The sequence below is a fragment of the Bombus vosnesenskii genome, unplaced genomic scaffold (assembly GCF_011952255.1).
Source record: "Bombus vosnesenskii isolate JDL3184/JDL3185 unplaced genomic scaffold, Bvos_JDL3184-5_v1.1 scf7180000013262, whole genome shotgun sequence".
Classification (NCBI taxonomy): domain Eukaryota; kingdom Metazoa; phylum Arthropoda; class Insecta; order Hymenoptera; family Apidae; genus Bombus; species Bombus vosnesenskii.
The window spans coordinates 5172981-5198558 of record NW_022882922.1 but is presented as its reverse complement, the minus strand read 5'-3'; the positions used below and the strand labels follow the sequence as shown (position 1 = coordinate 5198558).

The 25578-nt window shown below is 34.9% G+C and overlaps 4 protein-coding genes across 5 annotated transcripts; 2 read left to right on the top strand and 2 right to left on the bottom strand.

Moving 5' to 3' along the window:
* Window positions 1-316: 316 nt before the first annotated feature.
* LOC117240895 (endoplasmic reticulum chaperone BiP-like) lies at window positions 317-4041 on the top strand. Its single transcript, XM_033506944.1, is given in 7 exon segments — window positions 317-461; window positions 1089-1232; window positions 1320-1740; window positions 1857-1951; window positions 1953-2220; window positions 2307-2710; window positions 2822-4041. Coding segments are annotated over 6 exon segments (1965 nt in total). The 5' UTR covers window positions 317-461; window positions 1089-1110; the 3' UTR covers window positions 3477-4041.
* A 2388-nt stretch (window positions 4042-6429) lies between these two features.
* LOC117240971 (60 kDa SS-A/Ro ribonucleoprotein-like) lies at window positions 6430-11475 on the bottom strand. Its single transcript, XM_033507001.1, has 8 exons — window positions 11144-11475; window positions 10369-10576; window positions 9921-10287; window positions 9629-9840; window positions 9350-9555; window positions 9147-9267; window positions 8666-9072; window positions 6430-8592 (listed from the first exon to the last, which is right to left on the bottom strand). Exons 2-8 carry the CDS (start codon window positions 10561-10563, stop codon window positions 8460-8462), a joined length of 1641 nt encoding a protein of 546 aa, XP_033362892.1. The 5' UTR covers window positions 10564-10576; window positions 11144-11475; the 3' UTR covers window positions 6430-8459.
* Window positions 11476-12402: 927 nt separating this feature from the next.
* LOC117235251 (26S proteasome non-ATPase regulatory subunit 5) lies at window positions 12403-14420 on the top strand. The gene is made up of 2 exons (XM_033497151.1): window positions 12403-12676; window positions 12918-14420. Exons 1-2 carry the CDS (start codon window positions 12495-12497, stop codon window positions 14248-14250), a joined length of 1515 nt encoding a protein of 504 aa, XP_033353042.1. The 5' UTR covers window positions 12403-12494; the 3' UTR covers window positions 14251-14420.
* A 36-nt stretch (window positions 14421-14456) lies between these two features.
* Window positions 14457-23965, bottom strand: LOC117235146 (nose resistant to fluoxetine protein 6-like). 2 transcript variants are annotated; one of them, XM_033496946.1, is made up of 10 exons: window positions 23574-23965; window positions 17295-17581; window positions 17044-17219; window positions 16806-16966; window positions 16476-16610; window positions 15819-16378; window positions 15366-15671; window positions 15108-15282; window positions 14900-15042; window positions 14457-14820 (listed from the first exon to the last, which is right to left on the bottom strand). In XM_033496946.1, exons 1-10 carry the CDS (start codon window positions 23878-23880, stop codon window positions 14692-14694), a joined length of 2379 nt encoding a protein of 792 aa, XP_033352837.1. In that variant the 5' UTR covers window positions 23881-23965; the 3' UTR covers window positions 14457-14691. The 2 variants fall into 2 exon arrangements, with proteins under 2 accessions (XP_033352837.1, XP_033352923.1); XM_033497032.1 differs by having other exon boundaries at window positions 16476-16577.
* Window positions 23966-25578: the final 1613 nt, after the last annotated feature.

The window sequence follows — 25578 nt, the reverse complement described above, 5'->3', positions numbered from 1 at the left end:
AATAATTAGAATGTAGTTAAATATCTATCCATAAAAAAACAATAAAGATCTTTATATATAACAGACGTTCTAAGTATACGAATATTTTCTTAATATACAATATGACAACGAGTGAATGAATATGGTTTTCGCGTGTTACATGAATTTCTCTTAGCATTGATTCCTCCAATCATAAGAGTACTCGAAATTTCCAGAAGTACGGTACCGTTGTGACGTGGGCCTATCGATAGCAGCCAACTGTATGTAGTTCAACCAACCAACATGCGCCTTTCCTTTAGTACGGATGCTTTGAGACCAATCAACGTAGGCCACGACGTATTCAGCTTGTTAATATCCCGGTACTGAGATAGGCCTGTAGTCAGTCATTCCTGGTTATTCGTGTTGTTCGGTAATTTTGTGCTGAGAATAATCAAGTTTTTTACTTACAAAAAGAAGAAAGAGGCGCACGTATATTTAATCTGGTAAGTAGCAAATATAGCCAAATATTATTTAGATAAATATAAATATTAATAAATCGAAAACGGTGTTACGTTTAAAGCTTCATAGAACCCTAAGAACACTTCATTATCTGCCACGTCTTGTTATAAAATATTGCGGTTTTTTTTATATTTTATTCTAAGTAAAAGAATTCCTTCACAAATTTCTTTAAAACGCATAAAGTATTATTACATCGTTAACTTCAATTCCTAACAGAATGTAAAAGAACGTATTTTAAATGTCTTATAATTATAATGTACCATACAATAGCTAGCGGAATATGTTTGCCGAAATGAAACGTTATACGAATTAATGATTTTACTCATGATCTATTATTCTTGTTAACTACATTTACAAATAATGATGCTGTTACCTAATATTGCTTAAATTTTTATATAGTGCTTACTTTTTTATTGCATTAATTTTATGCGATAATTTTTTATACTTTCTACGTCGGTACTAGAATTTTCTATGTACCAATAATTCATGTTCTTTGTCATATTTTTTAACAATTAAACGCAAACTTGCAAGGTTATATCAAAATACTACATATTAAATAATTTATGCATTTAAAGAGTACAAATTTCAGGAATTGTATATTTCTTTTACAGAAGAGCATTTATATGAAAAAACATGAAGGGAGTTAAAGCTCTATTTTTCCTAGGCTTAGTAACTTTTGTTTTTACAAAAGAAGAGAAACAGAAGGAAGATATTGGGACTGTCATTGGAATTGACTTAGGCACAACATATTCTTGGTAATTAAGTTTAAATAACATTTAATACTGACATATATACATATAGATGTTTAATGGAAAAGTTTATTGAGGAATGAATTATTTCAGTGTTGGAGTTTATAAAAATGGAAGGGCAGAGATTATAGCCAATGATCAAGGAAACAGAATTACACCTTCCTATGTGGCATTTACTGCTGATGGTGAACGTTTAATTGGAGATGCTGCAAAGAACCAACTGACCACAAATCCTGAGAATACAGTTTTTGATGCCAAACGATTAATTGGTAGAGAATGGTCAGATCCTACTGTACAACGTGATATCAAGTTCTTTCCATTTAAAGTAATTGAGAAAAATAGCAAGCCACATATAAGAATGGCAATTAATGGAGAGGAAAAAGTGTTCGCACCTGAAGAAATCTCTGCTATGGTACTTGGTAAAATGAAGGAGACAGCAGAAGCATACTTAGGCAAAAAAGTTACTCATGCTGTTGTTACTGTACCAGCTTATTTTAACGATGCCCAGAGACAGGTAAATATGAGATATGTAGTTTAGAGAACAAATTATTAGGATATTAGTGATTAAATATGTATTAAAATAAGTACTGAACTAGTACTATAAGTAAATAAGTGATTATTTTTATTTAGGCTACTAAAGATGCAGGTACTATTTCTGGACTTGTCGTTATGAGAATCATCAATGAACCTACAGCTGCAGCAATTGCTTATGGTTTGGATAAGAAAGATGGAGAAAGAACGTGTTAGTTTTGACTTGGGTGGTGGTACCTTTGACGTCAGTTTGCTTACAATTGATAATGGAGTGTTTGAGGTTGTTGCAACAAACGGTGACACTCATTTAGGTGGTGAGGACTTTGATCAACGTGTAATGGATCACTTTACCAAACTGTATAAGAAGAAAAAAGGCAAAGATATTCGCAAGGATAGTAGAGCTTTACAAAAATTGCGTCGCGAAGTTGAGAAAGCTAAAAGAGCACTCAGTGTTAGCCACCAAGTATGTTTCATTATAATTTGCTCGAAAATGATTTAGTAATATCTATGAATAATATTTGTATAACTTATATCTTTATCTTGTCATAGGTGAGGATCGAAATTGAATCATTCTTCGAAGGTGAAGACTTCTCCGAAACTTTAACGCGTGCCAAATTTGAGGAGTTGAACATGGATCTTTTCCGTAGTACCTTGAAACCTGTACAAAAAGTACTAGAAGATTCCGACATGAATAAGAAAGATGTAGATGAAATTGTACTCGTTGGAGGTTCCACTAGAATTCCCAAAGTTCAACAATTAGTTAAAGAATTCTTTGGCGGCAAGGAGCCGTCACGGGGTATTAATCCTGATGAGGCCGTCGCGTATGGTGCTGCTGTGCAAGCTGGTGTCCTTTCTGGAGAGCAAGATACAGATGCTATTGTACTTCTAGATGTCAACCCACTTACTATGGGTATTGAAACTGTTGGAGGTGTGATGACTAAACTCATTCCAAGGTAAGAAAATATTCGCTATCTTTCATGTTTATGTTTATGTATATAAATAATTTTATTTGTTTGCATAATTTTATTGTTTGTATAAAAAATGTATTTTTTATTTGTTTACAGGAATACCGTGATTCCGACCAAGAAATCGCAAATCTTTTCTACTGCGTCTGATAATCAACATACAGTAACTATCCAAGTATACGAAGGTGAACGTCCAATGACAAAAGACAACCATCTTCTGGGTAAATTCGATCTTACTGGCATCCCACCAGCACCAAGGGGTATACCACAAATTGAAGTTACCTTTGAAATCGATGCTAATGGTATTCTACAAGTATCTGCTGAGGACAAGGGAACTGGAAATCGGGAAAAGATTGTTATTACCAATGACCAAAACCGTCTTACTCCTGATGATATAGAAAGGATGATAAAGGATGCCGAGAAATTTGCCGATGACGACAAAAAATTAAAAGAACGAGTAGAAGCACGCAATGAACTCGAATCTTATGCATATTCTTTGAAAAATCAATTAGCTGATAAGGAGAAACTTGGCTCAAAAGTTAGCGATTCCGACAAGGCCAAAATGGAGGAAGCTATCGAAGAAAAAATTAAATGGTTAGAAGAGAATCCAGATACTGATCCAGAAGAATATAAGAAACAAAAGAAAGAACTTACGGATATTGTTCAGCCCATTATTGCCAAATTGTATCAGGGTGCAGGTGGTGGAGTTCCACCAACCGGAGGTGATGAAGAAGATCTGAAAGATGAGCTTTAACTAAAATATGATCAGTACTTGTATTCGTCCTAATTTAGACTGAATTAATACAGTCTCATGCAAATGTTGCAGAGATTAATACGTCGTTGATATGTCGAGTATAAAAGACTGATCGACGAACGTTTGTTATCCATTAAGTTACATCAGAAGTAAACAATACATGACTGTGGAGATCAATCTATGTATTGTACTATAGCGTATTTGTCATAACAGTCATGATTTTAATCTTCTCGATAAAAGAACATATATCTAATTGAAGGAATTTTATTACCGAGAGTAGCTTCACTAGTTTCCACATAAGATACTGCGCGTTAATTTATTTTAATTAATTGTTTTGTATGTTTCATTACATATAATGGAATAAGCAGTTGTGTAATTCGCGTTACAGGTTTTGCAATGTGCTGTGTGAGGACAGAGTGAATGTGCAAGCGTGTATGACTTGCGCCTATTACTGCCTGTAGATAAACTATATCGTACTATGTACAATATAGCTGTTCTGTGTGAATGAATGTCATATGTATCAGTATCACGGAAATAAACATTTTTTCAGTAAATTACAATAAAAGTACTCTTTTCAGTTATAATATACTAGGTATCTGAAAAGAAATAATATATAGAAATAGATTTGGAACAAATTTTATTTGAAGATATGATTTAATATCATAACAAAAACAATTGAAAATTCACAGATAGGATTAATTTTCTATAGTTTTAAATACCTATTGTGTTTAATCGAAATATAATATTAATAGATGTAATAATAGTAGTATAATATACTCTTTTGTATAATTTTTTAATATTTTTGCTTATTGAAGCAATTCAGTTACTAAATACTTTTTTCACATACAGATTTAGGTACAAAAATAACGTCGAAATCCCGTAACAACCATTTTCTGTAGTCGAATCTTCTGTGGTAAATTTCCTATGACTTTTTTTTACAGTATAGATTTTGGTTTTATAATTTACGAAAAGTAACTATATTAGAGACAAGATTAAAAAGTAATAATACTATTGTCGATCAACGAACGCAATCACACAAAATAAAGGACGTCATATCTCGCATAATAATTGATTAGCACAAAAACATATTATCGTACATTAGCGATGTTTTTTCTTCTACGAATACAATAGACATAGATCGAAATGAGTAAAACCATTTATGAATGCAATAGATATCGAAATGAATAATAAATAACTGATAACTATACATATTAAAAATACTTAAAATGAATGTCTACTTTGCAAGTTTAGAGTACTTTTTCCTTTAATAAAAACAGTAAGGCCGAAAAGTAGGCATTTTCGGAGGCATAATTAGTGCAACCCAATTGTGAATCCGTCGATATATTCAAAATATATACGAGGTATTTTTTAATTCTTTTTGTACAATCGTAACATTTAACAGTTTTTTTGGCATTGCTTAAAAAGGTTTATATGTGATAGATGGTGAGCACTTTTCTAACGGATCATCGGAGGGTAGTACACTAAAAATGCAGGTACAATAAGTTTTTCTCCCCTTTTTTGAATCTCATTAATCCTAAAGAACATGTTATTACAATTATGTATAAGTCGAGACTCCGATAATTAATCAACAGTATGTTCGTGTGTAAAATATTTATATGAATATATATTCATGAAATGAATAATTTGTGCTTCCTGATGAAAATTAAATATCTCAGGTCGAAAAACCAGATCATTTCTTATAAGGAAGCTAACTTTTTTGTTTGAACTTGCTTTATCTTTTTATGCGTTACGCACATCATTCATTACGAAATGTAAAATTTTCATTTCTTCTTTTTTTCTTACGGTAAATATTCTTTTTTCTTCTTAACTAGCATTAACACATTGAATATATTGTTTTTCGTATTTCATATAGGTAGAACAGTACAACCTGAACTCTTGTGTGGACTTTAAAAGAAAAGCGCACGTGTACAGTATCTTTCCAGGTGGATCTGTTTTTGCATTGCGGTAGTTTTTATGTTTTTTTCTTTTTTTTTTTCTTTTTAACATTCCGTTTTTAACATCGGACGTATTCTTACGATAGACAATGAACATGCCTAATTTAAGCTATACGATCGAAAAGAAATTTTCTTCATAATTTCATCAAAAGCATTAAAAAATCTAAAAGTATATACTTTCTTTATGATTAATGATTACAATATTGATAATCATTACGTTTTAATACCATTGCCAAGTCAATTAAAGATCGTAAAATATAATATGCAATAAAAATGGCAGTTGTAAAATGACAGTGATATAATACATAATTAGTGATTATTTTAAAATTTATATGTTTCTCTTCGATCGTTAAATAAAAACATGTATGTTAAACTACTTTGCATGATGTAAACGATTAAAATAAGCTACAAGTATAGATGTAGCATATATTCTATTACTCTTAATGAGTAAATAATAACTAGATGCGCGACTATTAAAATATTTTTTCGCCTATCTTTCGTAATGTTTTTTACGAAAAAAATTAATTTCCTCCCTTTTATGAGACGACAAAATTTAACACTTAGCCAACCAAATGGAGAGATCTCTCCACATTAAAGTAAATCGCTACATGGTCGATCGGACATCTCCCATTTAGACCTTAGGAACGCGTTTTTCTTTTATTATTATCAGTTATTGTTTACATGGAATTGTTTCCAAGTAATTGGACCTTTTCAGCTTTTATAAAGTACAGTATATAATAAAATACACCAATTTAGTGGTGTTGACTTGTTCGAGCACGATGAGAATAGTACAGTTCGGTGTGGCACGCGCGGTTGCTAAGTGTTAATACTTTATATAAGTAATCTTCCAAATGCAATATAAAACTTCATGAATGTCTATTACCAAAAATTTATCTAAAAATATTTTTATTTTTTAATAACTTATCATTTTTAGATAGTCTTCTAAGGCGTCGCGCAGCTAAGGCTGAAGATTACAGAATGAACTTCATTCGGAAATATTTAACTTCTCATACAATAATTATTTTCGGTATTACAAACATAATTCTGCTTAAATCTTACTTTTTCTCTTTGAAGAAACTATAATGTTCTTATACTTTGCAGATTTATATGTATTAAAATTAATAATATGTAATTAACGTCGATCTATGAATTACCAAGTAGGCTGGAAAGAACACGTGAATATTTAAGCACTTAATTTAAATGTTTGTCAGACCTGAGAATCCATCCACGCTGTACTTTTTAGCAACATTTCTTAAGAAGAGTTTGCTTCTCGCTTTGGAAATCAAAGGATCCCACGAGGGTAATTCAAGGATCGAAATAGAAGCAGAGGTATCTCTCGATACTGCCACATTTTTTTTTAACAAAAACTGATGTGCTAATAGATATAGATACTAATCAACAAATGAAGCAGATACATGGTGCGCCTCTGGTTACATTTACTTACTTTTTCACCTAGTTTGAACAATAACAATGTACTCTGTATCACAGTATTATATTAGTAGTGTATTTAGTATTTGTCGCATTTACTTTGGATATGGCAAATATGAAATAACAGTAAAATTATACTAATGTAAATCTATATTCTTTGGGGCTAAATGCATATCACAGTGGGAAAATTTTCAACATTTCTATCTTTTTTTTCAAATTCTTATTGGAATTTCCAGAAGCACACCAGTCTTCAATAATGTATCATCTTAAAGATCACGTTACATCTATATATCTTATTAAAGATATTACAGAAAGCTTTACCGCCAACCAGTGGAAATAAGCAGGCAATATTAAAGTAAAAGTATCTTTTACCATTAGTTAAAAATGCACCTTGGGTTATTTAAGATACTTATTTTGTATCTAATATGCAGTCTTATCCTAATTTTTTTAGCTGTGCAACTAATTTTATCAAATGGAAAGCGATAAATTAGTAAACATGTACCTGTTTTCTAAATGATACAAGATGGCCCATGCCGTTTCAAACATTTTCATTTATCTAATCAAGTGGTTGATCACAGGTGTATCACATTCATTTACTTGTCAATTATTAATTCATTTATCATTGTATCGTTCTTTTAAATAAATATTTACAAAATTTGTTGGATCACTCTCTAAAGACAAATAAAATTACTATCAAAAGTTACACAGCTCACCCTAAACACTAAAAACATGCAGTAATTATTTAGTAATGTTTAGTAATGTGTTAGTATTAACATGATATAATTATAGGATTAGGAGTTAGTAATAAAAAATAATTAAGTGCCGAATCGTTCTTCCTTTCATCATATAAAACCTAACCCCTTAATCTACAACGTCGTGGTAGACTCATAGTACGTCCTTCGGGCCAAACATGAAGAACACGTGCGAGAACCGTGGTACGTCCTTCGGGCAACATGCGACAAACTCTCTTTTTTCTTGACTGCATTCGGAACTTAAATCGTAGGGAAAGGGGTTAAACAAACAAAGGAAAAATGTACATTAAATGTAGAAGTATAGTTTTGTACTAAAATGATTGATGTGAATTGTCAATATTAATATTTCAGTACGGAAAGAATTCGTTTAGACTAAATAATTTTTTCGGCATTCTAAGATAAATTGTTTTTACATTCTACCTGAATGTGTCCTTTTGAATAGTCAAACATTATCATTTATTAATAATCTCCTTCGTTTTAATAGCAGAATTTCAATAAATGAAAAAGTTTAAGCCTCATTTACCAGTTTTTGTGGTACTTACAAATACGCAAAAGTTGCACGTTGATAGTGATTTTAAGTTTAATTTCAATTATTTTATATGCTCAACTAGTGCATGCTCTGACTACTGTATAAGTATCAGACTAGCAACATTTATAGATTATTGGAAACTATTTTACGAGTCTGATTTGTAGTAATCTAACTATTTTGAAGTATTTCTTAATTGATGGACTCATAAAAATTATTTTAGACTTATCTGTTTAAACATTGAATTAATGTCATTTTCAAAGCGTAATAATTGATTAGCTAGTACTGCTTGCCAAAGAAGAAATTGTTACGCATGCAGTGACTAAAATAGAGATTTTGCAAAAGCCTGTATAACTACAGGAACACTAGCATCAAAGCCGTTAATTGTCAAAACATTCTTGTCACTCTTCTGCTTACGATAAGTCGACGAAGAGCACACAGCACAATTTATTAATCTGAAAAGAATTAAATAATGTACAATATGTTCGTATGATAATTTTTGCGAAAAAGTAATTTAGAAAGACATACTTTGTATTCGTAAGTTTGAGTTTTGTTTTATATGCCTCAAGAGCTTTTTCAGATGTATCAAACTTCTCAAATATTTGATCTACAATGTTAATAAATACGTCGTATTTATAATTTTGGTGAGCAGCCCATGATATTGGTTTAGCCAAATTTATGTTTCCACCAGGCATTTGTTGTAATCTTTTCATAGCTTGACCAAAGGAAGCAGTTTTATCAATATTCATAACATGAATTCCAAGATTCTTAAACGTGACAATGGTGACGCTCTTCTCACTACGAAGAAGTGCAAGTGCAATCATGCACGCAGCTTCTGCACCATTCACATTACCGCTACGCCAAGTATTTGTTTCCAACATTGCTTTATTCGTATTGATCGTCACCATATAACGTAAACCAGTTGGTTGAATATGCTAGATAAAAATAATTAATATAGTAAATAAATACATATATGAATGCTTTATAAGCATTTTTTATTTATACTTACAAGGAAGGAAATATTCAACATTTTGTAAAGGGCATCAATGATTTTAGAATTTGGTTTTGACAGAACTGGTGATGGTTTATCAATTTGTTCTTTGATTTTTCTCTTTTCGTATGTTAATGGTCTTCAAAAGTTACATATTAGATAATATTAATAAAATATAGAAAAGGAAGACACACTGGAAATTATTTTATTTTACGACTTACTTTCCAGAATTTTCATAATCTCTTATTGTAACTAATACTAAAGCTGGATGAACCTTATCTCGGGCAATATTTTCTTCATTAGTGATTTGATCTATTATTTTGGAAACTGTTGGCGAGGTTGGTTTCAGTAATTTAAGATTGTGTATTCTTTGTAGATTGGTTAAAAGCATGACTAAATTCATCGATGGTATTAGTGCATTCCAAACCTACATATTATTCATAATTATAAACCAAGTGTATCTTATTTTCTAAAGAATTTTAGTTGTCTTTTAGTTATACCTCTTTAGATTTTAGCAAGTGTCCGGGTACATGATCTAATGTTAGTTTGTACATCTCTAAAAGACCTGCTGCTCGTACTTCATCCGTACAGTGTTTAAAGTCTTCGACATGTTCAATATAATCTAGAATTTCTTTAAGTGTGGGATCTTCTGCACAGTATTTTTTCACTTCTTCTAAACCATGTATTACATATCTAAGGACCATTCCTCCCCCTATTTAGCAGCGTACTGTTTAGTTAAAATTATGTTTACTTATATATGATTAATAAATATTAAATAAATTAGACAAATACCAGGATTAAGAGGTACAGGATGAGACAATTTTATGATATCTTTATGCTTCCAACCATATCTGCCTTTATATCTTGTAACACACTTTGCTAATTCCATTGGTGTTTTTGATAAATACCAGTTATTTACAGCTTTTCTTAAACCTTGACCCCATCCATGTTTTGAACTACCAGTTGCATCAAGTTCTTTTTTTTTACTTATTTGAGAAGCAAATTTTATGAACAAAATGAAATGCTGTGGTGATATACAAATTTTGTTTAAAACTGTATATGCTGCATGACGTAAACTTTCACTTTTCATCTGTCTACAGCAAACAGCAAGAGCAAATACCAATGTTTCTGGATTAGGGACAAGATTACTTTCAAATGCCTGTAAAAGATAAAATGTTTTAAATCGTTATCATAAATTAATTATATATAATTGATTTTAATATTTATCACGAGATCTTACCTTTGTGATGATTTCAATTGGTAATAATTGCTTCTCTGTATTTTCAGCTAATTCTTCAATAGACAGGACATTTTTAGCCAGAAAATAATCATGAACAAACCAGTTTCCAGGCTGATAATCAGGATATTCTTTACCAACATAAAGAAATTGTGATAATCGTACTTCAGGATCATTTGGATCCAAATCTACCGCCATTTCTTACACAATACTATAAAGAATAATTTATAAATTTAGAGAGTATTGAAAAATAAGAATTTTTTTTATTTTATTTATACAAAAGCTTTTTTTAGTTATACAGTTAGAATTTATTCCTGTATATTTAGTTACATAACAATAATTCATTAACAAAATATAGAGAAATATATATAATTGACAATTAGCAATAACAGTATATTTTTAAAAAATCGATGTTCAAGTAACTTTATTAAAATGTATTAGAAATGTAATTTTGAATACCATATATTTACAACTTTATTTAATCATGTATGTTTGTAAGCGTGTATATGTATGAACGATCTTTTTAACTTTGACTCAAGTATTAGTAATTGTTTATAAGAAAATTGTAGAAGGAGCTAATTTTCATACACACACAGTGTATAATAGGACATAGTAACAGGTATCACTGAATGACCTGATAAGGTAACATAAAAATACGGGATATGTCATTACAATAGTGCATGCTTGGCTTCATAAATCATAGAGGTACAATACTTGTACGGTTGCAAAAAATTTGATAAACTTTTAAATGTCATTATGTACATTCAATCCTTATTACCTTGTGTTAATGGAAAGAGTAACAACCGAAAACACAACCATACAGTACGACGTTTTATGACGTACAAGAATGTACTGACGGAAGAAGTTATATGGTCCGAGTAGAACCTGGGTCAAGTGCAAAGCACGAAAGCTCATTGACCCTCAGAAAACAGTAAATATGTTAAAGAAATAGAATTTTTTATATAATAAAAAAACAAGATTCTTCTTCTAAAAATTTTGTCTACTATATGCATTTGTTTTTTTCTTTATCAAAATTTGATGAATTTTTAAGTATTTTTCAAAAGATCTCTTTTACCGTAATATACGAGACAATAGTGAATATTCGTTGCATGCGCACACATTAAATTTTTCTTTAGTTACTAGTTTTTAAAATTATAGGTTTAAGATAGTTGAATAAAAAAGAAAAATAAAAATGTTTTCATACATTTCTCATTCATTTCTTTTCAACATTTTGATTTTATTTTTAATTTGTTAAATGATACCTAAGAGGAAATTTCCTCTTTGATGATACCTTATTATATATTATATATTATTATAGCACTATATTATAACTTGTGATCAAGATTCTAAATAATTACATATTTTGTTTTCTTTTTAATGATATGTGGTTTTTATAATGTATGAAATATTGTTGATTCATTATTTTGTTAACAATTTTTTTAGTAAATATTACAATTATTTAAAATAAAATAGTAATTTTATTATGCTCGTACAATATTATAATAGTTTGCAATTATATATAAAACAATATAAAATTTTAAAGAATAATGAAGTTTAAATACTGGAAGATATGGATAAGAAGTTGATTTCATTTTTTGAACACTATCTAATCAGATCTGATATTTAAAAGTCATCACTGTTTTAAGTTGGTATTTGATTTGTTGGCATTGTGAAGCTCAACTAGTAATACTTGATAATGCCAAAGAGAAAATGAGGGTTCTGACGGAGGTTCACGATTGTTCTAAGTGTCCCAAGATATAGGTGCTGCACCACGCGGCTAAGTGCTGAAGGAGTTTCACGCTAGCATATACAAGAACCTATTTAGCTGTGACAGAAACGAGGTATACCCGCTGTGGTTCCACGCTACAAGAGCCTATGCAAATGACAAAATCACAAAATAATTAAAATTAGTTGCCTAAGAGAAAGAAATTAATTGTTTTAGAGAAATAAAGAAAATCTTTCTTCTCAAACGATAATGGATCAGTAGTGCGATGTAATAATTTCAATATACCTTCAGCACTGGGCCGCTGAGAGCAGCACTGGTTCGGGAACAACCGGATCCATATGTATGAGCACTCTTATTTCCTCTCTGGCAATACTTTCAAAAAAGTAATGTCAGTACAACGGCCATGGCAGAGTGGTTGCAATCGAAAATTGTTCGTTTTTGCGAACTAAATAACGTAGAAGAAAAACATAATATTTTATCTGATATAAAAATAAAATTGGGAAGTTTAAGCAATAGAGAAACTGAGCAGATCTCTCGTAATGTGGATTTTAGTCTATTGTTTGCTCAATTAACCTCAAATGACAGGTATCATAACAATACTGATTTCATGAAACAATTTTTAGTGATCTTCAAGATATCTTTTAAAATATATTTTCTTTTTATTTTTTCATATATTTTGTTAAAAGAAGGATGAAAAAAGCTACAAATATATTATAAATAAAGAATTGCGTTTTTGCTAGATAATCTATTATAATATTAATACAATAGTGGAAGAACATCAAGAAATTAAATAACTATAAAACTATTTACTACTTTTCCCTTACAGAGAATTTGTAGATCAAGTATGTGACATTTTGAAGGCATTGTTTGGCATTTTAGAACCTGGAGAAGTATATCAAAGATATTCAACAGAAATATCTCAGTTGATAATTCATCCAGCTGATGTAGTTAGGTCACTTGCGTTGCATGAAATTTCCTGCATTGTTTCTAATCCCCAAAAGTTACCTTTGCTGCTCAAAGATGTCAATTTACTGGTTTCTGTCATAAATAGGATCGGAGATGACAATCTGGTGGTAGCTAATTGTGCAATGCGTATAATGAAAGAAATTGGTAAAAATCCAAATGGATTGCAAATTCTATATACAGGTGAACTATTAAGAAGTTTTGCTAGATTGTTAGTAAAAAACGATACTGTTAGTTTTCGTATATACGAAATTGTTGTGGATGTAGCAAAATCTTCAAAAGAAGGTCTAGAAGCTTCTGTTCAATCAGGATTTTTAAATAGTTTGTTCGAGGTGCTTGAAAACGAAGATATATTGCTACAGATAAATGCATTAGAAATCTTGACAGAATTGGCATTAACAGAGGAAGGATTACATTACTTAGAGCAACAAGAAGTCATAAAAAAATTTGTTCAAAAAATAACACAGGCCAATGAAAACCCATTGTCAAATTTGTTGATTCCTGGATTAATGAAATTTTTTGGAAACGTTGCACGTTATTGGCCTAACGAAATATTTTCAAAATATCCAATTGTCGTCTCTGCATTATTTGAAGTAATAGAGAGTGGTGATCAAACTATCCTTGGTGTTGCTTTAGACACATTGGGACATGTTTCTATGCGTGCGGAAGGTAAATATGCTCTGCAAGCTTTGGGAGATGCAATGCCGTGTGCATTGAAAAAAATTGCTGACATAATACAAAGAATGCCTACAGCATTAAGAATTCGTGGGCTTAATAACTTGGCTCTCATACTTGATGTACAAAAAACAGAACAAGACAACAGAATTATGTCACTGACAAAATCATGGTTTAACTCTATGTGCGATGATCCTATGGGTATGATTCTGGCATTGTGTAGGCAACCATTTGCAGATATTAGGCAAGCAAGTTTAGAGGTGATGGCAGTTGTGGCATCTCAAGTATGGGGTCAAGAATACATGTCCTCTTACCCAGGTCTGGTTGAATTTCTGTTGGACAGGAACGTCGAATCATTTAAAGAATGTAAGGAAGCTAAATACGCAATTGTAAAACAGCTAGCCGAAGCTGAACAAAATGTATTCGATGCAAATATAATGCAAAGGTTCGCGGAGTTTGTAACTCAAGGACCGCATTACGTCGAAGCCAATACAGAAGTTGCGGTAGAAGGAGGTGTATGAGTTATATTGTTTTTCTTTTTATTATTATACGTTAAGAGTGTTAAAAGTTATTAACATCTACTGAAAACATTGTATAAGATGTGGAATAACTTTTTTTATGTAAACACAAAAGATATACTATTTATTTTCTATGTTATATCTACAAATAAAATATAATGGTACATAAATAAGGATTTTGTTCTTCTGTACGATGAAGAATGCAGATATACAAAGGTAAATAATTTATTTTATAAGTAATAATACATAGTAACCTTAACACTACGCGAAATACTTACATTACTATGCAGAATAGTGTAATAATGCATAATTGTGCTTAATTTTTATACGCACGCGTCTACATTTTCTCACTGATTCCTAATTTCTTCTTTACATTAATTACATACAATAAAGACAAATAATTTTAGTTAGAAATATAGTATGCCAAATAATCGCGTCATTGCATCATTGTATGCGTTTCCGTTTTTTGGGGGAAAGTATCTTTAACATGCTCACAATAGGAGCTTCGAAGGATACCGATATGATAAATGATAATATATACGATGAAACCAGTGCTCCAAAGAAAGTGATCATCTAAAAAAATGTATCGTTATATTAAATCTATTGATAAATATCTAGAGAAGATAAATTTGTTACTTTTATATCGACGCACCATGGTATATTTTCCTAAATGAAGTGGTGAGTCCAAGTTCATAGGCGTCATTCGAATCACAAGCGGATGTACCAAGTAAGCGCAATACGTTATTCTGCTAACTGGATATAAAATCGGTGCTGACAGAATACTATTCACGTATCCTATATATAGGTATAGATAATTAAAATTGTGTTTCTATAGCTATTTTTAATTTGATAATGTTTACCTCCGTAACCTGTGCTACATGCAACGACGATCCACGATAAACCAAGCGCCCATACGCTGTGACTTAACGAAGAATAACTAGCTGCCATTATAGGACTAAGTTCTGTTTCGTACAGACCATACAATAAACTTGAAAGAGATGCCGAAGAAAGGAGCCATCCTATGCAAATTGTCGTCTGAAAACGATGAAATTATAATTCATAGTAAAATTATCGTTATTCGACTATTAATTGTTTCGCGACTATTAACTTCAATGTACCTTGGACATTTTTATTTTGCAATCAGTCTTGAAAAGGAAGTATCCTACCGACATGCCTATAAGATAAGGACCTAATCTAGTCCATGGTTTATCGTAGATCTTATCGAAAAGCGCCAACGGGTCGTCCGAGCTTGGCATGTGATTATTTATCAAAGCAATGTATCCTGTTGTTATCCAGGAGCTTAGTAGTAAAGTAGTCATCGCGAAGGTTGCAATTTTAAAGTGGTTTGTCGCTAAAACTAATATCACGGCGCCAATAATGTAAAATTGAGTGTCATCCGCAACATACCAGCTCCAAATCATGCACTGAAAAAATGCGCGATACACTAGGTATTAATCTTCAATTATTATAAAACTACAAAGCTACAAAGCGCGAATAGATATATTCTTCTTTTCGTTCAAGTTAAAGTGGGAATTTTTTGTAAAAATTTGAAAAACGATCGGGCGACTCACCATTTGGTCTACCGGGAATAAAGTATTGATATAGAGTAAATTCCTCCACCAGTAGTTGGGACAGTTGTAATGATCCGCGGTCGGTGGTTCAAACACGGAATTCGAATGAAACCATTTCATTACGATTTGATTAACTCCGAGTATGAACATGTAGGGAGCTGTGAGTCTACAAAATCGGTACATGAGAAGACCGATGAACTTGAGGCCACCTGCGACGATGCCCCGTGTGCCCTGCGTAAGTTTATTCAAGTCTCCTTTCGCGTTTGTCCTGAAGTAGAGGAAACTCACGAGTAAGCCTCCCATGAAGAAGAACGTATCGACGCTGAAAGCTCCGTTCGTTATAGTTTGAAAGAGGAATTTTCTTTCCACAATTTTTCGATATTCCATATTATCCGAGTACTTGAAGATGATAATGCAAGTGTGACCGAGAATAACCCAGGCCATAGATATCGCTCTGAGGCCATGAATGGTACTGATCGTATCACCTCCGACTTTATCGTCACAAATAATTTTTACATTAGCTCGAACCGAGAAAGAAAGCAGCAACTCCTCGAAGACACCTAGCATCCAAATAATGGAAGATTAGCAATTAATATCTTGTAGCTTCTTGTAGTGATTACGTATCAAGGTGTTTTATTAAAACAAAGAATCGCTTACTGAATTTATGTACTTTCGGACTGTCTGAGCGTAGACTACCTTCGTGATCGTTGTTGTTATTAACTGCTAAGGATTGGGGTCCGTTGATGATAGCTTCTGCCGCTGGAACAGGAAGGTAGACCTTACCTTGAAAAGCTGCGAAATATAACGATAAAAGAGTGTCACTGTCTTTGCTACTGTCCCCTTGTCTTGTGATCGTCTGTAAGTGTTAGTCACCTTTTTGTTCTCGGTAAAGGGAACGAGCACGAGAGAGATACTGCGTTTTCTCGAAGCCGCGTCAAGAAAAGCAACATTACAAGAAGGACGTTCGAAGAGAAGAAATTATCTTACCAGTATTGAGAGACTTTTGACTTCTGCCAGTTAACTGGTCAAGTTTCGCGTGCCTTTCCAAATCGTAAATCACTTTTCTTCCTCGAGTATATTTTCTCGTTATATAGATATCATATCCGGTCCCAATTGCCATCAGCAAGACAACCACAACGGTCACACCACTGAAACGTTCCCAATGTTTTTAATTTTCATTTATTTTAATATTTCTCTAGTTTGGTTTTAATACGATTCAACGTACGATAGAATCCAGAAGACTGGGTCCTCGTACATATCGTACATATCATGCTGATCTCGAACCTTGTGAAGCGTCGAATGTTTCATCGCTTGTTCGCTGGCAGCGAGTTTTGCTATCACAGAAACGTCGGAAGCGTTGCACGAGAAAGGTAAACATACTCCTAGATAAATCATTCTTGTCTGCAATTAACGTTAAGCAACGATTACAGACGATTATCCAAGCGGAAAGTTGTTAAATAATATTCAACTATTTACCGTAGGAAATAAAGTGGTATTCACTGAAATGGTCATCATATAAAATCCCAATTTGTGAGGCGACTTATTCGATCTTGTCCCGGTCCAGAGATTATTTTCAGTGAGGCCGCCGTGTCTTTTTTGCGGCTCGCTGTTAAACTCTTTCGCCTCCTCCATCGGTTTCTCTTGGATTTTCACTATTTTTCTTCCATAGTCTTCGTTGATGTAGGCACACTGGGTAGCTGAACCGACATAGTAGGAGTTTCCCCATAGGAAGCCGTTGGTATATCTGCCTGAAGCATCGTTCGCTGCAAGAAAAGAAAAATTTGATGTGATCTTTCGATTAGTAAAACAAGATCTTCCAAAGGCTTTGTGAAACCGGTAAGCGTACTCTTTTGCTGTGTAGGATGACTTGCATGTTAGCTAGCCGATGACCTACTTCATCGTTCAAGACACTTTCTCTCTGCTCGACGAGTGGCCATTTCCGGATTACTTTGGATGAAATACCAATGGAAGCTAATGTTTGGATATGCCTCGAAACTTATGCGAGTAGCATATAAACGTACTCGACGAAGGATTCGAATGCTCACGGTATTTTCATCGTTGCTGAATAATTGTTCGTTTATACGATAGAGATTTCCCGCGTTCTTACTTAATATTCAGTAACAGAGAATCGTTTGATGTCGTAAGCTAAATATTAGTGCGCGGTATTCATTTACACTTTCATAACCGACGTTCGACCGTAGACGTGGTTCTGCTACATAATTTTCATTACCAAAGATTACGACATCTATCGCGAGCTGGGAATCCAGCTGTTCTCTAACAAGAACTTTCTATATTCCAGAAGAAAGTAATATTATCTAATTATCCTAATCATTATCGTGGTGGTGTTCAAACCGTTTCCATAGATCGCTATGCAGTATATACGGCGCGTATCGTAATTACTAATCACGATTCGTTACATCATTCGTAAATTGCAGTTGTAGGATAAATCGCAATGTCATCGTTCTACACAGAAACAAATATACCGACGTTTCCCTCCGAAACGTTTTGTAATTGATTTCCTGTACAATTGAGTACATCGTCTCACCGATTCGATATTACCACTGAGACTTTGCTTTTTCTCCATTTTCCTAATTCTATTAGTCTTATTCGACTAATCTATGAATCAGACAATTCCAATTCGAAAGTAATTCTTGACCTTGCCTATTTGGTATTTGGATTCGATCAATGGAACTTTTACAAACGCTACCGTAACCCGACAAACAACGCAACTCAGAGACATCCTATTATCGATTCCATTCGCACAAAAGTAGAATCGTATACGCGTAACCGCAAAGAAATTAGAATAACAATGGATTTTGCGTACGTGCGGTGATCTCTGACACAATCCTTCGTTGAACAACGAAAGTCAAGTTCAATCTGTACGCGTGACTCGTGTCGTTTCTTCGTTGATTCGCGAAAAAATGGAACCATCTTGCTTACTCTCGCCCTATTAATTTATCAGCGGTTGTTTCATTTCCTTTTCAGTTTCGTTCAATCCTTGTACTCGAACAAATACGGAAGAGAACAAGAAACATACAAGGGATATTTTTACTCGTTATCGTTCAAAATATTCAGCAGTTCGTGACTTACGCTATCTTATAATGTCAGTTACCTTTTCAGGACGTACGTGGGATGCGCGAACGAATGGCGACACACAATGGCATTGAATCGATTTCTGTGGATAAAAAGAGTCTCGTGGAAAAAAAAAAAAGGAAGAGAAATTAGAGGACGGAACAAAGCGAATTCCACGAGTTCGATGCAGGGAGTGCGACCGGTTTGCAAGGTCTGTTGCTTGGAATAACACGCTTATGGCCGCAGTCTCCTTGATAAAGTTCAAGAGCTATCGCAACGAGAGTTACTAAAAAACTCTGATTCAGTTCGCTGCGTGTATTCCTTATTCGTCGATCAGCGAATGTAACGAAATTTCTCGGCGCATTCACGCTAACGAGGGAAAGACGCCGACTTTTGCACGTTTGAATGGCGAGTCACGATTAATTACGACCGTCGCTTAATTGAAAACCACCATTGAAATTTGTATTAAAATTCTTGGAATGAGAATAAACAATAAAATTTGATGGAACGAAGATCGATAAGTAAACCAAGTTTTAAAGCGAGTTAATCCAGAATCTGGCGATTAAATCGAAATTGGGATTTGAAGTAATCGTTCCTATGGATCGTGGAATGTAACGATTTATTTTATCGTTTGCTTCCGATCGACTAAACGTTCTAAATGGCACGTATGCACGATCGATTAGGGAAAGTAATTTGGAAAGAGAAAGGTTCCCCTTAACGTAGTCGTTTGTGTTGCAATATTAATATACGCATGGTTGAACTTTCCTTCATTTTAACATATGAATCATTTAAGGATATTCCTATTACATACATGCATACATACGAAGGTAAATTTATCGGTATTGGTTACATCATTTTGACCTTTTATAACGGATTGTAAAAAAAACCGTTTTAAAAGCGATGTCTTGATTTCTGTTTCTCGTTAATTCTTTCGTTAATGATAAAGTCCATGGCCCGAGGATGCGTCCATCGATCGGTTGCATCAAGCTGTGTTATGCGACACCAGCATAAAGTTATAACGCGTTCGACTCTGTTTTCTAACGAGTGGGAAGTGAAACGGCCACTCAAACGTGTTCCATAATCTGTGATCGATGAACGAAAACGTCCGTTGGTTACGTTAGCCAGCGGCTTGTACTCGATTGGCTGATTTTGCAAGGAAAATTTATCGAAACTCGCCTGCGAACTATCGACTCATTGTTGGATGCTACGAACGATCGAACGACTTCGTACATGGCTCATAAACTTGGCAATTTAATGCTCGATCGAATGCCGAAATAACTCTAAACACTGGAATTCTACCGATAAACGGTATTCGTACGGAGGCGTGCTTTTCTCTCTATTTAACAGGCTTTAGTTGTCGTTAATTAAAGGGTCTTGACGTACATAAGACAAACAGCTAGCAATGTATTCGGCAGGAATGTCGTTGCGTAACTTTGAACGCAGATACGTACATGCTTCCTACTTTTCGTGCATACTTTAGAAAGAAACGCTACCTCGTCGAAAGAAAGAGACGAAAATCAAGTAGATCGGCCTCTGTTTGCAGTTGCGGGAATTCGGCTGATTTTCATTGAAATTGGTGCAAGTTTCGAACAGGATAGAATAAGCACTCGCGTAGGACGCGTTCTACTTGCCCGTGCAAGTTTATGTGGAAGGAAACCTGTTTAGAAGCGAAACATATAATAGAAAGTACATAAGGAAATATCTGTTTATGTAATCCTGAGGTCGAAACGTTAAATCAGACACGAGAAAAGTTCCGATACGCGTAAACTGCGCGTAATTATAATCTAAACGAGCATTTCAAGCATTTCATGATTCGTCGAAAGCGGGTGTATACGCGTTTACGTGTCTTATACAAGAACTGGCCGCTCGAAGATGTCGATAGATCGTGAAACGACGTGTTCCACGAACCAGGAAGCGACAGACTGAGACGCTGCTGTTCCAACGACGTTGTTCACGAACCGTTATTATATCACGGCGTTTATACAGTCCGAGAAACAGAATGATAAAGGATCGAGAACAGCCGAAGAAAAGTCCAGCGTTACGTGAAAGTTGCGTTTGCAAGCCCGGTTTCCACGTAATCCTTTCTCCGGGCGGTTTTTGTATCTGGTGTGACGTAATTTCGATAATTGCCGCGGTTTCTACTTCGACCGTGTTTCTTCGTGCGCGAGTCTTCCTTGAAACTTTCTAACGTTACCTTTGCGCGTATCGCGAAGGATATTCGCGGAAGTCCCGAGAACACTCATCCATAAGCTTGTCGCCGAGTTAAGCAGCGTGACGCGCTACCGTCCAAGAAACTCTACCATTGTTTTAGAAATAGCATCGAATCTCAGCATAGCTAGATCGCGCATGTCTATGCAAATTTGTATTTTTATAAACACAAGTGAAACAATGGAGAAATTCGTACTCTGCCTATCGCGTTTTCGTTACGTTGGAGATTTTCTTCGTTAAACTTTTTCCTACATCTACGAACTACGCGCGACATAGTAGCACGCCGGAATAATTTACTTATAATTCTCAATGAGAATTGTTTGTAAAATTCTTCCAAATAAAACAAAAAAAAGAAATCTACGAACTAATTTTAAATATCGCAATGGATACGATTAACACATGGAATATCGTAAAGTTATATCAAAGAAGCTGGGAAGGTCGATCGACGTTGAATGCAATCGAAAGTTAAACGACGAATATTTGCATAGTAATCGGCATCGTTACGAACAGAAATTTCGAATGTCATAAAGATGACGTTTCCAACGCTGTTTGTTCTCTCTCTAATAGCCTCGAGGTATTTTTCACCGTGTAATTGCGCTTTGAACTTCCTACAATGATAATGGAACACAGAGCGTCACGGGAGGAGAAAGTCATGAAATTCGCTTCGTGCACTTTTCCTTCGCTTGGAAATTGGGCAGAATTGAACAAACAGAATTCTCACCGGAAATAATAAACCCTAACGTAATTTTACTCTCGCTTGATCGAATTAACGGTGAGTAAGATAACGCTTTCTATCTGGTTATCTCGATGGGGAATTTTAGAAAAATGCAATTTAAACAAAATAAACATCTTTCTCGTTCGAGTTCGTTTCCTGTTAATGGCGAAATTTTCCTGGAAAAATAGTCCCTCGTATGGAAACTGTTTCGAAGGTGAAGCGTTGCTTTCTCGAGTCATCAAGTGCTATTCATTTTCTATACATCCACCAACTTCTTCTTCGTAGCAGGATATGTCGAAAGTACCAGAACGAAAACCAGTTTCTTCCTCTTTAGGCGAATTGTACGGTTTATCGGTCCCGACACTGCTTTCGGAAGTATCGAAATAATCGAAAATAATCGTACGATGTTTAATCGTCGGAATTTCAATGTTACGCTATGCCAGTTGCATAAAATGTTCCAGGAGTCGTTTCTAACAGACGCCGAGAGTACGTCTCGCAACTACGTACGTGTTTATTTAGTTGTACGAAAGATTCGTTCTCCGTGATCCTATTTCCGTCCATTTCTTAAGTGAAAATTCAGCGATGCGATATATGTAACGCCAGAGCAAACCAATAGCGGCACTGGTTTTCCCAAGTTCGTCGGTAAAATCGAACCTCGTGAGTCTAAAATTGAAAAGACCTAGACGAGAGAAACAATCCTGACGCGCTTAACCCTTTCACCTGTATCAGGTGCGACCCTGATCGTACCAAATGGCGAGAGAGCGTTTGAAAATGCGACCCGAAAAGTGTAACGGGTAATATATGGACAGTAGGAAAGCGTATTCTATTCTTAGATATTGCGTAGATGGTAGTATCTAAGTACACATGTTGAGTGGCATTCTTTTTCAATGTGTCGCAATCGATGCAAATGTCACGTCGGTGTTCCGTTTGGAAAAAATTCGAACTAAAGTGCATCTGTGTATCGTGTACCAATTTTCTGCGTAAATTGCGCTGGTAATATTCGAAGCCCCGAGACAGAAAGCCACGACGGTCGTGTTAATGCCGATACTTACGGAAAAGTGGAACACTACGAGACTCTTGCGAAAAGTGGCATTGACCGAGGCAAGCGGTAAAACATTGAAAGCGATTCGTTGTCGGGCCGAGCCTGTGCCGGTCGTGCAAGTAGCCATGGCGTAGCTCTTTGTGTCGCGAAAAGTGAAATTTCTCGATGAAAGTAGGCAAAGCAAAAGGAACTGCCGGGAGGAAGGCAGATGCGTTTTAGCGAGGACGATTCTGGCGAACTCCCGCCGTTACCGGTGACCCATCGACTTTCGATTTCCTTACCGATGAAAGTGAATTAAACCGCCTGGAATTTCATTCGTTACTGCAGTCGTGTGATCTCATAAGAAACGTTAAATCCGAGATGGGGAGAGATTTTAATAAATCTCGTTAATTTTCCGATAAATTCGTTATGCTCGAGTCCGTTTCTTCCTTTCTCGTATTTGCATCGTGATCTCCGAAAACGTTTCTATTAAAGGCCAACGAAATCATACGCCGTGTTAATCGTATCTCTGGCCGCTGTAACTCCGTACACTTTCTATTCGTATAATAAATTTTTGCTCGCCTCACGAAATACCGTTGTCTCGCGTGTACACGAGAAAAGAGAAAAATGTTTGCTCACGGTTAGTTCCAAACGAATAATCGATGGTCAAACATTTGAACAGGAACCAACTACCGAAGCCATCGACATTTTTAGAAGAAGTTCGATCAGTTCGACGTACCTTTTACAGCCCAATCTTCGTGATTCTTCAATCCTTTGATATACCTCGTAATATCTTTGGCACACTGCTCCTGAACAGGGTATTTCCCTTCTGTCCAATTGTTGGCAAGATAACGCACATCGAAGAGGTCCAACGCTTCCGACAACGTGGTCCAATTTCTATCCGGAATCTTATCGACGTCGGTAAAAGTTCTTACTCGCTGGTCCGCCAAAGAGTCTCGTACTGAATTCTCTGGAACGGTCGAAGCTATCACCCCGCAGATCGCGAAGCTCGCGAAAAGAACAACGAGATACCACTTTTGGTTCATCGTTGTCTCAATTGCTTTTACACAAATCACTAGAGAAATAGAATCGTCCACAGGTCGATTAACTTCAACTAACTATCTCGCATCTCGTTAACGTAGTTTCGATGAATATCCGATCGGAGTTTTTCGTGCACGCTGGAAATCTTAGAAATCGTAAACTATCACAGAAAAAATATTCGTAATCACAGTCGATGCCCAGCTAGCCTTCCTCGTCTATGCCGACAACGACGGATCTTGATCTCTTCAACTCCTCTCAGAGTCACGTGAATCTTTCTGGTTGCATTTTCCGATTCATCCGGCGATGGGCCCTTCGTTTCGAGGCCCTCCCGTCCTAGTTATCATACTTTTGAGAAAGTAGCGAGAGTGGACGGAAGGAGAGAGTATGAACTCCGCGGCACGACTGCCTGAACGATCTGGGACTAGGCTTCCAACTCCTGACAGTGTGACTTCCCTTCCGTGTGGTTCCTTCTTATTCGACGCCCAAGAATCACCTAGGACGACGAGGCTAGCAGTGGTAGAAAAATTGCTTTGCCGGCTGAATATCTCGGTAGTAATGAAAGTGCGAGAAAATGGTGGGGAGAAACCTCCCCATATCGAAAAGTGAGCGCTAACGGTGGCTACCTTAGCCCGATACTCGTCTTGTTTAATACAACTTGTCACGTAGATTCTTAGTTAACATAATTTCATGCCCGTTGACAAAATGAAAGAGACAGTGAGAAATCGTTTCTTTTGAAAGACGAGATAGTTCCCACACGAGAGTTGTTAAACATCTCTGTTTTCTTCGTATTTTTTAAAACGGATGAAATACATTCACAAAAGATATATTTAGGATTATAAATATTTCAGTATATTCTGTACGAGGGCCGTCTGCGCTACGTCTATAAAATATGGTAATGATACGCGCTCAAAGGAAACCAAGAACGTAATTTAATATGGTAAATTACTAAACAAAGTTGTAAATTTCTTCTTTCTCGAGTTTGGTATAAAAAGAAGGTAGGATAAGAAGGAAGCCAGATGTTATTCATTAACGTTGTAAAGCTTACGTAATACCAGATTTATCATACAGAACGGATGAGGATGTTTAAACAACGGTCGTCTCTTGTATCAGTTTCTTTTCTACGTAGAACATTTCGGTACGTTGCAAAAAATAGATTTTCTCCTTTTTCCACGAATACCTTATTAGGAACGTTTAATCGATATAGATAATGAATTTTACGAAGGTACATAAGAAACTTCAACGAACCAACGATGATCACAGTATATGATACTCGTTAAATAAATTGATTAATTTAGTGGAATCGACTATAGAGTCGCGTACGATGCGACGACTTACAAAGTGTACGGTGAGGTTTTGCGTGAATTCGCCTGAAATTGACGGCACAGTCTATCATAAAAGTTTCACAAAAGAAATTTCATGCTATTAGAGGAGTGTTTCTCTTTCTCCGGCGCAAAACTTTCGTCAAACGCTGTCATTGGCTGCTCAGTCGTGCTGAAATTCGTTTTCCTTTTTTTTACCATTACAAGACTTTACTGTCCTACCGTATAATTTCCGTTAGTAATCCTACACAGCCTTCTCCAAAAACCATAATGACTGGCAAAATGCAAATTTTCTACTACCTATAATCAGCCTTCTGCAATCGTTGATGATTTCTTACCTGGTCGAAAGTTAATGTTACATTTTCGACAGATATCGCGTTGAGA